The following is an 11,279-nucleotide window of genomic DNA, read 5'->3' as shown; positions in this document are numbered from 1 at the left end:
ATCAGTGGACCCATTGGGCTATTTCTCACTCCAGCCAGTGCACCATGACTGGTACATCAAAGGCTGTGTCTATGGGATGGTGCATATAAAAGATCCCTTGTTGCTACTCGAAAAGAGTAGCCCATGAAGTGGCGACAGCGGGTTTCCTCCCTCAATATGTGTGGTACTTGACCATATGTCCGACGCCATATAGCCATAAATAAAATGTGTTGAGTGCATTGTTAAATAAACCATTTCCTTTCCCTTTCCTTCCTTTCGATCATCAAGCCGCATACTGCAAGTGTACCAAATTTGAACTATTAAAATATAGAAATAACGTTTCCTCCAAAATCTTCTTGTTGGATTGTGGAATTTAACAAATAAAATTTTAAAACAAAAGATACCAGTTTTTGTTCAAACTGAATGATGACTTGATAAATTTCAAAATAGCTCGAGTACTCTGCCGTTCAAGACCTAGACAGACATCTGGGCAGTTATTATTGCTCTCTGCAACCAGAGATAACTACAGCGAAAACACGGAATGGCGGACTACTACACGGTAGGCAAAGATCATAACTGCCCAAATGTCTGTCTAGGTCTGTGAATCGCAGAGTACTCTGGCTAACATCACATTAGAGTTGGCTCCACTTTTTGTTAATAAACATTTTCCACATGAATTTCTCAGTTCAATCTTGTATATGCAAGAATGAGAGAAATAATGAGGAATGTCAATGTGTTGAAACAAATGGTAATAAGAATGTGTATCCATGAACAGTTAACTTGTGGGCACCATGGGTGCGGGACAGCTCAGTGGTAAAGTGCTCACTTGATGTGTGGAATCGATCCCCGTTGGTGAGCCCAGTCGGCTATTTGTTGTTCCAAACGGTACACCATGACATATATCAAAGGCCGTGGTATGTGCTATCCTGTCTTGGATGGTGCATATAAAGGATGCCTTGCTGCTAATGGAAAAATGTAGCAGGTTTCCTCTCCAAGACTATATGTCAAAATTACCAAATGTTTGACATCCAATAGCCGATGATTAATAAATCAATGTGCATTAGTAGTGTCGTTAAACAAAATAAACTTTTTTAACTGATACCATTGTTACTAGGAACTCCAACAAGAGGAGTACTGATTACTCATTCTTTGATGCTCGTTTGTGATGCTCGTTTTTAAAAGACTTTCAAATTTGTTTTTAAAAACCAAAATTCAAAGCAAAAGCAAAAGTTATTTTTATCATTCAAATTATTTTTTCAACATCACATTTTGTCAGTCATGTTTGGTATTTATATATTACATAACCCTACGAACAATACAAAAAACAGACTCCATCAATCACATTGTCTATCTTTAGAATATTTGAACACCAATAAACAAAAACATTCTAGATGTCCATCTTCAACATATTTTGTTTTAGACACCTGAGAGGCATGTCGGTTTCCTGGACTGTGTTTCCAAGATGGCATACTTAAACCTTTTTTTTTTTTATAAACATTTAAAATAATTTATTACACACCTGGTGGTGAACATTTAGGCATGTCAGAAATACTCTATGCACCACCAGTGTCCATAGGTGTTGAGAGGGGGGAGGGGAGTACCCCAAACTGAAGATAATGGTTTGGCCCCCTCATCAATCAAGTTAATGTATAGCCGTCATCTTCTAATGATTAGAGTATAGAACAAAAGTAGTTTTATTTCCCTAGACAAATATAATGCCATTTTGTAGGTTTAAATTTCTCTTTGCTGATAAAGTGTGCCATGAAACTGGCTGGTACTTGGTTTGTATCCTGATACTGGCTCCCTCTTGGGGAGCTGTAAGACCACAACACACATTTCTCTCTCACCAGCAACTGACTCCCTCTCCTTGACAGACAGTTCAGATTGCTGAACCTTAATTGAATATAAGCATGAAAATAAAACTTTAGAAAACAAAAATATTTAAAGTTAACAACTGCTGGCAATAAAACAATAATGTCTTTCAAAACATCTTTTGGTGGGACATCTAAACTTTTTTAGACTTAAGCACATTAAAAAAAAAAAAAAAAAATTCTGCATAATGCACAGATCTTTCTTCAGCAATCTTAGCTATTCAGATTTACTCAGTACAACTGCTAGACTTGTACTAAGAAGTCTCGATGCTTAGGTCTGAATAAATATCTTTCCTGTTGGCCACAGTAAATAAAATCTTTGCCTGTCTTATAATAAATGTTCATGATTTTATCTGACCAACAGTCCAGCCAGCATGTTTTGACCATCGGTCACACTACAGCATTAAATTTTGTAGTGGAGTCTTCAGACTGTTTCTTTGTAAATAATCTCTCGTATCTCCCATCAATCCATGGTAAATATCCGTGATGCAATGTCATCAATAATCCAGTCAATGCCTTCCAGTAAGTTTTCTCCAGTGACGGCGCTACATCCTTGTATTCTCCAGTGATGGGTCCTGATCTTATCCAGTTCTAGAGCCTGCAGTAAAGTGCACCATAAATATTTTTGACAGCAAACCTTTACAAAATTATCTTAAATTAAAGACCTATCTATGGGGTTAAAATTCCAATGATATTTTACATCAGGAGTAAAATATTTAGATATTAATCTTTGCAAAAGCGGTGGATGATTATAATACAGAAGGTAATTGTGAAGTTTGCTTTTGATAAAATAAGAGTACCGTGGAATTTAGTATTTGATTGTTGCTATTCAAAAATAAGAGACTGACAGACATTTAGTTAAAGCTACAACTCCGAATATTATTGTTCAAAAATAAGAGATTGACAGACATTTAGTTAAAGCTACAACTCAGAATATTATTTTTAACCCTTTAGAACTGATCATCCATATATGATTTTTCTTCACATGATAACATTTTTGGACAATTTTTAGCTGCATATCACATGAAGAGGTAAGATTGTAGCTTTAATTCCATTACTAACATTAATCAAAATAAGACGGTCAGAAAACTGAGCAGGGGGCGGCAGTCTAGTGAAGTGAAGTTTTTTTTAGGAGGGGACAAAACATGCTCCCCAAAAAAAATATGTTTTAAAAAACAGGTGAAAGTTTGCATGGAATGGGGGTGGGGGAGTGTACTGATCCCCAAAACCACACCTCTGCTCACACAGCAGCATTTATCTGCCAAAAACTAATTCAAGAAATAACTTCTTTAATGGGTCATTAAAATCCTAGAATTTGGCAACAGATTTTCAAATGAAATTCACTAAACTGTTAGACAATTTTCTGAACAGCTTAACTGTATAAAACCACTGGTTTTCATAAAAACAGAGTGTTCAACTATAGACACGAAGCAAATCAATTTACTGACAAGACACAAAATTTCTTACAGTTCTGATTTCTTCAGGCCTGAGTGAGCCTGGCAGGTCTTGCTTGTTTGCGAAAACTAGAAGAGTTGCTCCAGCCAGTCTCTGAAATATATATAACACTGTTTAGTCAGAGAAACTGACAGCAACAAGATTAATATACATGAAACGAAGAATATTGGTATACAAGATTAGGTTCTTTTCATTTGCAAAAAGTTTTGTCATGTATCAAACATATAAATCAAGTGAATGTTTCAACACAAATTAAAATAATGTTCTTTGCAACTGTACTGCAAAAACAAGTAGTCCAGTATATTCCTAATAACAAATGTACAGAATTATATTCATCATATAGCAATTATATAGTACAGAATATTTTATTTATGAACAACAAAACATAATCTTGATTTTCATAACTGGTGATATTGTATATTGTTTCAGTATATAGTTAAAGTAAAGAGGATGATAATAAGAAATGAAGGAACAAACATATCAGTGATGATTTGAGGAGACTTAATTTTTCTACCTCTTCCACCAACAGAGACTGGAGTTCCTGTTTACAGTCGAGGAGTCTCATTCTGTCTGCACTGTCGACAACCCAAATCAGACCATCGGTTGATTCAAAATAGTTCCTCCAGTAAGAACGCAGAGACTTCTGACCACCAACATCCCATATATTTAGTTTGAATCTATGAAAAACAAATTAGAAAATAAAGTGAAATGTAACTACTACAACTTTTTAATATATATATATATATGTCGAAACCCTAAATTTGAGTCAGTCTTTACAAAAATGTTTTAAAAACGCTGTGACTTTACAAATAATATCTATTTGGATTTAAGCAATACCTAAACACTTTATACCCTTAAACTACATTACTAGTATTCATCATATTATAATCATATAATTATCTCTAAAATATGTATACTGATGGAAAAAACAAGTGCAAGTTTTTTTTCGGTGGTAAATATTTCATGTGGCTCTGAAACGCCCAACTAAACGAGCTATCGTTGACTCATACCCAAATTGCCGGGTGACGCAACATTGTGATTGCCCCTGCATAATTAGAACATTAGCCCTACTCCTATCAACTTGTAACATTCACAGCATTTTGCTTTTTAATTATGTTGAAATAAAATGTTGTGCACTCATTGTGTACTATTCAAAACTCCAATTTGGTATGGTGTTCAAGTCCATAGCACTGGCAGTGGCCCGGATGCACGCGTTCTTGACAAATTGGTAAAAAGCATGCAGCTTCGCACATTCTCACAGTTGACCCAATTTTAACCAAAGATTCTTTAGACAGTACAATGAGGTAGCTATGTGTCAAATGTTACTACATTTGGTATACAGATAAAAAAAAGTTATATTATCAAAACTGAACTTGCGTTTGTTTTTTCCATCAGTATATGTTACAGTAATATGAGAATACCTATATATGTAATGACCAACTCCTGAACATTTTCAAATTTTACTGACAAAAAAATATACCCTCTGTGCTCCAGTGTCTTGATGTTGAACCCTAAAGTAGGTGAGATTGTATCAATGTCTTCGCCATTAAATTTCTTCAAAATTGTTGTTTTTCCAGCATTATCTAAACCTCTAATACAGAAGTTAAGGAAAAGCTTTTTCTACATCTACTGGAGGTAAAGATTGGAACATGTAATAAAATGTTTTTAAATTGTACATAATATAGCATGTTTAAGAGTCTAAAATTATTATAATCAAATTCATCATTATACTTAATCAACTGGTAAGTATCAAAGTTGTTAGTGGTGTCATCATTATAATTTTTCACTCATACATTAATTATATTCTGACTTGTGATGTAATTAATATGACGACATCATGATTGTTTATGCCATAAAATCATGACATTGTTAGATTAAATCACATCCTTCCACCCCTCTTGGAGAGTATTCCATGACAAAATGGCAGCCAGTAAAACATTACATGCTTTTTTTGTCCTTGGAAACCTCAGTGACCTTAATCTAGTATGTGGAATCGGTCATTGTGATGGTTGTTTCACCACTATTTGTATCTGAACAAAATGTGGGGGGAATATAATGGTAACTTAAGGTGGGAGAGTAATTAACACATGGCTTTAGGTCTCACTAATTTCAACACAACATTTATATATATTATTGTTCTCATCATAGTGAGATCTTTAAGGAGCACATTAATCTAATTAACTGAGTGAATGAAATGGAAGTGATTTGAAGGGTTGGAGATATTCAGAAATGCATTTTGAGTTAGTTCAAGCTAATTTAGGCTTAATATTTCAGTAGGTTTTTTTGGATGAAATTGTTTAGTAGTCGATGTTTAGTTATTCTGGGCACATTTTATGGGCATACTTATTTTGGGAACACCCTTTACCGTAATGACTTTGATGTCATCTAAAGCCCTGTCACACAGTCGTTAACAATGTGGTTCAGACTGACATACCTAAAAAATCTAATTAGTTTATTGTTAGATACATGAACAGTATTAATGACTTGTGCCAAATATTGTGGTTTTTTACCCCAACAGTCACTCATAACACGGGAAATATTTTCTCAGTGACACTACTGGACAATTTGACGCTTACAAACCAATGACCTTGTCAGTATTAAATATGATGTCATCACAATTTGGCAAACGCACAAAATGACTTCATGTAGTTTAAGACTTACATGCTGACCCATACACAATGCACCCGTAATCAAGTTTAGACCTAACTAAAGATCTATAAAGTCGAAGCATAACCTTTCGATCTGTTCTTCATTCAGTCTTGCCAATAACTTTTAAGATATTGTGGGCCTTCAAGCCCTTCTTTTTCACATACTGTAAATGAGGAACAAAAGATGGCCTCCTGTCAAAAATAACCCCCAGAAATTTGGTCTCCTCCACAACTGGAACCGGATTTTTGTCGAGAAACTGCTGAGGATCTAAATGGTGACCTCTTTATGTATATATATATTTGGCAACAGAAATATATTGGAATCGTTTAAAATTCCACCCAGAATTGATTTTAAAGCTTTAAAAAAACTGATTTCTATACAAAGTTTTAAAATATACCTAGCTTGATATTTGTATTGTATTATACTTTTCCCACAGCTCTTTACACTGTGGTTTTACATAATGGTATAAATAATATTTTAATATACCCGGTACTTACCTTTCTGATACCCAATAGCCAATATGTATTTTTGTGCTGGGGTGTCGTTAAACATTCATTCATTCATTCATTCATGCAGTTTAAAGAGTTTGCGTTTATGACTCTGTTTTTTTAAATTTGGTGTTAAATCTAGAACAAAATGTCATTTTAATGCAATTCATTATAGATTTTTTTGCAGAATAAAGAGAACTTTTGTACATGCATGTGTGTCGAAAATAAAGGCTTTTAGACTCTGTACCAGTTATTATCAAATTAAACTGACAAAAGTTTGTGACAACTGAAAATGATTTCATAATAATTGTTTATTATTCTCTATCTATTTATACATGTACAATCAAAATACAGTCAAACCTGTCTTAAGCGGTTACACAGGAGAGTAGATAAAAGTGGTCGCTCAAGACAGGTGGCTGCTGATTACAGGTTGCGACATATAGTCTTTAAAACATATGTTGTTGTTTCTTGTTTTAGTGTCTGTACTGCTAATTAATGGATGTGTGCTTCACAGTTTACTATAAATAAACGTTTGACATGTCACCTCATTCAGGAAAAACTGCAACTTGAATGTATTAAATTAACCGTTCTCAATAAGTTTGTTTTCTTTTTCCATTTAATTATTTAATTTCTACTTCATGCGGTGTATTGTCATAGTAAGTGAATAAACAAATGTCAAGCGTAGCCTGCCAAGAGGAAATTAGATGCTTTCCATAGTCCTACTTTCTTAATTGATACACAGTGGAGATGTCGGGACTGAATGAGTACTAGTATTCCCGAAGGTGTGAAGATCGGTTATTTGCTGCACCTTATCGCTGTTGTTAAATATCACTTTTATATAATAGCAAACATTTACTGTAGCCACTTAATACAGGTATTTTAGCGATTTGGGATCCAATTTGGGTGGCCGCTGGCCGTGTTAGAGGTGACCGCTTATTACAGGTACATTTACGTTATAAATCGTTTGGGAAGGAAAAAAGTGGCTGCTTAAGGCAGATGACCGCTGAATACAGGTGGCCGCTAAGACAGGTTTGACTGTATAATAATGATGGGAATCAATAAAAATAAATAAGTCAAATGTCTTTTCACTTGTAGTCCTTCCCAGAGGGAATGCCTTTTCTCATACTATAGAATTCACTACAACTTACAAGTTATTTATTTCTAAGCCGATTGTTTTCTAAATTGCACACAAAAATATTTTTGATTTTTAAATTTCCAAAACTTTTTTTTTTTTTCTTACGTCAAACCAAACTGAAATTATTTTTTAAAAACCCATTTAGCATAGCATGCCCTATTACTCAGTTATTGTGGGTGTTACGATTGTTTAGTATGGAGGACTGTTACGGACAAAATGTTAATAAATGTTACCTTACTTTTGAGCAAGCAAGTCCTGGTGGGAATATCAGCAGAATTTGTCTTTTTAACATCCTGTTACCTAAAACCAATAACTTAAAAATTTACGTTACAAATAATCTGAACACAAATCCTGGAATGCAAGATAGTTTTTAAACTGGAACAAATCATACACTTCAATTTAAAGAAGAGTAACACTGTAGAAATTTGCTGAGTATATTCTGCATGCAGTGAAGGCACAGAAACCTTGGTATCACTGGTGAATATAAGATATTTCTTATAATATTTTTAGTGATCATCTTTATCACAATGTACCCACTTGACACTCACAAGATTTACACATTCTCTGTTTGCTGGTAGAGAAAACTGTTTACAAATTACACAGCATTTCAATTCCTCTAAATCAGACCCTTCACTTTCCTCATGGGAAAATGAATTGCTTTCAATGAGGTGGATGATCCAGTTTTTGTGTTCTTTCCAATTATCATCTTTTCAGTGCTTTGTTTATTTTAATTTAATTTAATTTTTTTTTTTAATATTATTATCAGTACCCCTTATTATTTATATTTGTGTTCAGTTTATAATTTTGAAAAATAATATGTTTAAAGTAACAAATATTTTGATGCTCTCACTCATTCTCTAAGTGATTCAGTCAACCAACAAAGTGTGACGTTACAGATTTGTCTTAATATTATGTGGCCTTTATGTGCCTCCATACAAGCCATAACATGTCATTACAAAAAACCTGTTGTCAGTTTCAGTTAACATGTGCATTTGCGGATTTAAAATTGTAGGGTTCGTCTCAAAAAATTAAATGAGAAATCTTGCGCTGTACGAAGAACGTTCGGTTGAGGATAAAACCGGTTTGATCTTGACAACGTATTATCGACAATCGTACCTTCCTAGTTCAGAATTAATATTTTATAAAGTGTTAGTATCTTAGTAGAACTTTCAAAGTTTAGTTTGTATACTAGTAACACATTGATCATATATATATTTTTTAATAAAATATACTAAAGTAGACAATGAACGTTTTCACTTCTTAATTTTACGTGTGTTAAAATCGACAAATTCAAATAACTATTCTTTGGTTTGGAAAGGGTAAAGTTAGTTTGTTTTGTTTAACAATATCAATGTTAGAGTATATTGATTTAATAATCATCTGCTATTAGATGTCAAACATTTGGTAATTTTGACATAGAATCTTAGAGAGGAAACGGGTGCATGTGCAGGGGGAGGATATTGGGGGTCGAAACCCTTAACTGCCCAAGCTTAAAAAACGTGAAATATATTTTCTGGGGGAGCTCAACACAGTCTACAACCCCCAACCCCACTGAAATCCCAGCACACATGCCTTGGAAACCCGCTACATTTGTTTTTAGCAAGGCATCGTTTATATGTACCATCCCACAAACAGGATATCACATACAATGGCCTTTTATATACCCACCGATAGTTTTGAAAAAATGTTAAGTAAATCAAACACAACACCCTCTTCCTCTACCCCTAGAACGTTACATAATTATTAACACCCCCTTACATGTAACGCTTTCCAGACGGTTCGTCCACAGATGATTCGTCCACCATACAATTCGTCCACATACAATTCGTCCACCCACCTTGGACAATTCGTCCACTCGATTACAACATTTAGACCAATAAATCTAAAATGATATTTCTTAGCCATTGAAATGGTCAGTTATTTCCGTTTTGTGGTAAACTACTACAGTATATGAAACAAACTAAATTTTAGTGGCACTATCAATTTGTTATTGTCTGTCTGTGTCCATTATAGTACTATATTGATATGTTGTTATTCAAATTGCTCTTCAATTACACCTATAATTCTGACATACTACTTAGAAAACAAAGCTAGTAACTAAACTAAAATTTCGTCATTTATGTCAAAAATGCCATAACGTGACGTCATTCAAAGTAACAAACCAATAAACAACAATATTATCTCCATTCCGCTACCAAGTTCCAGCCAAGTTCTAAATTTAACTATAAAAAATATAGTGGACGAATTGTCCAAGAACAATTTTTCGTTGTGGACGAATCGTCTCGAGTTCAACAGTGGACAAATTTTTAGTGAACGAATTGTCTGTGGACGAAACATCCAGAGGACGAATCATCTGCATCCCCATGTAACATGTATGCCAACCACTGGCCACTGTCACAATTTCAAAGCAAATACCCCACCGACCCCTGGAAAGGTGTTGTACTATACCTCTATGGATATAAAGATGTTTTGGAGATATGAGACGACCCCTCAATCAAGACAGTAAAATATGTTCAAAATCACGTGAGAATCTCAGCGCCTGCGTAAATCACGTAAAGTCCCAGTTCTACTGGCGTCCCGCTAAATGAAGAAAAACAAAGCTGGCCATTGTGTTTATAGTTGACCTAGATAATTTAGATAAACGAGCATTGCGAAACTATAGCGATGTGGTGGACCTTTTATGTACCAAACAGAACTGGATCATCTATTATAAATGCTTAAATAATAAAAATATTCCAGGGACTGTAGCTTTAAATCCTCAAAACAGATAATAAAATGTTCATTGTATAATGGCGAAAGAGTTGTCGGTGTCAGGCACAGAAAAAAAAAATTGTTGGAAGAAAAAATATTGATATATAGGCCTAATGCTAGTAATGGCATTCAGGGATTGAATAGGGTTAAAATTACATTGAATTTGATTCCACTTCTCTCAAATAATTATTGTGTATGCGTTGTGTAGTCAGTGTTATGGGGACGTTTTGGTAGGTACCGGCGGGGACGTTTTCACACGGCGACGATACGACTCATTGATGATCGACTGGTAACCACTATAATTTGGCATTAACAGATTAACTTAGATACATGTACAAATAATCAGATTACTTCACAAGGATACAACATTAATAATCTGACTTCTTTCTCTTTTTGTTTCATTTTCTTCAAAATAGTCAAAAGCCCCATGGTGAATAATGTCGCTAATAAAATGTGTCATTAGTTTTTTGTATTATTGTTAGGTCTCACTACACCAATGACTTCCGGGTGAGAGTTCATTGATCACGTCCACTATAGTTCCTAATTGTGGCACATGTTATGGTTCACATATTCACTTCTAGGAAATGGTGAAGAATTAAAACAATATGTATGTTTAATGGTAAGCCTTCTGGCTGTATTTTGCCCATGTTATTTTGTAATATTGTGCATCGACCTTTTGGGACATGGGTATATAGTGCAAGTGACAGCCGGAGTGAATCGGTTTATGAACCATCTGTTCGGACCGGTACTACAGCCGGATGCGGTCATATAGAAAAAAACTGAGACGGAAATGTTCACATTTTGGAATGAATATAAATGCTTATATAATGTATGTTCGCAATGGTGTATGTTGTTAGTGCCAACAAGAACCCGTTCTATGGGCAATCTTCACTTGAAGTTGGGCAGTTTAACATGGGTTTTAATGGCAGATGACATCTATGTAGTGAGACC

The 11,279-nt window shown here is 34.5% G+C and overlaps 1 protein-coding gene across 1 annotated transcript; it reads right to left on the bottom strand.

The window, feature by feature from the left end:
• Positions 1–1,198: 1,198 nt before the first annotated feature.
• LOC121371684 (ADP-ribosylation factor-like protein 2) lies at positions 1,199–10,830 on the bottom strand. The gene is made up of 5 exons (XM_041497756.1): positions 10,693–10,830; positions 4,786–4,896; positions 3,820–3,982; positions 3,318–3,398; positions 1,199–2,448 (listed from the first exon to the last, which is right to left on the bottom strand). Exons 1-5 carry the CDS (start codon positions 10,755–10,757, stop codon positions 2,314–2,316), a joined length of 555 nt encoding a protein of 184 aa, XP_041353690.1. The 5' UTR covers positions 10,758–10,830; the 3' UTR covers positions 1,199–2,313.
• Positions 10,831–11,279: the final 449 nt, after the last annotated feature.

This window comes from Gigantopelta aegis, chromosome 4 (genome assembly GCF_016097555.1).
Source record: "Gigantopelta aegis isolate Gae_Host chromosome 4, Gae_host_genome, whole genome shotgun sequence".
NCBI classification, from domain to species: domain Eukaryota; kingdom Metazoa; phylum Mollusca; class Gastropoda; order Neomphalida; family Peltospiridae; genus Gigantopelta; species Gigantopelta aegis.
The sequence above is the reverse complement of the archived record's forward strand: the minus strand, read 5'-3'. Positions and strand labels throughout refer to the sequence as shown.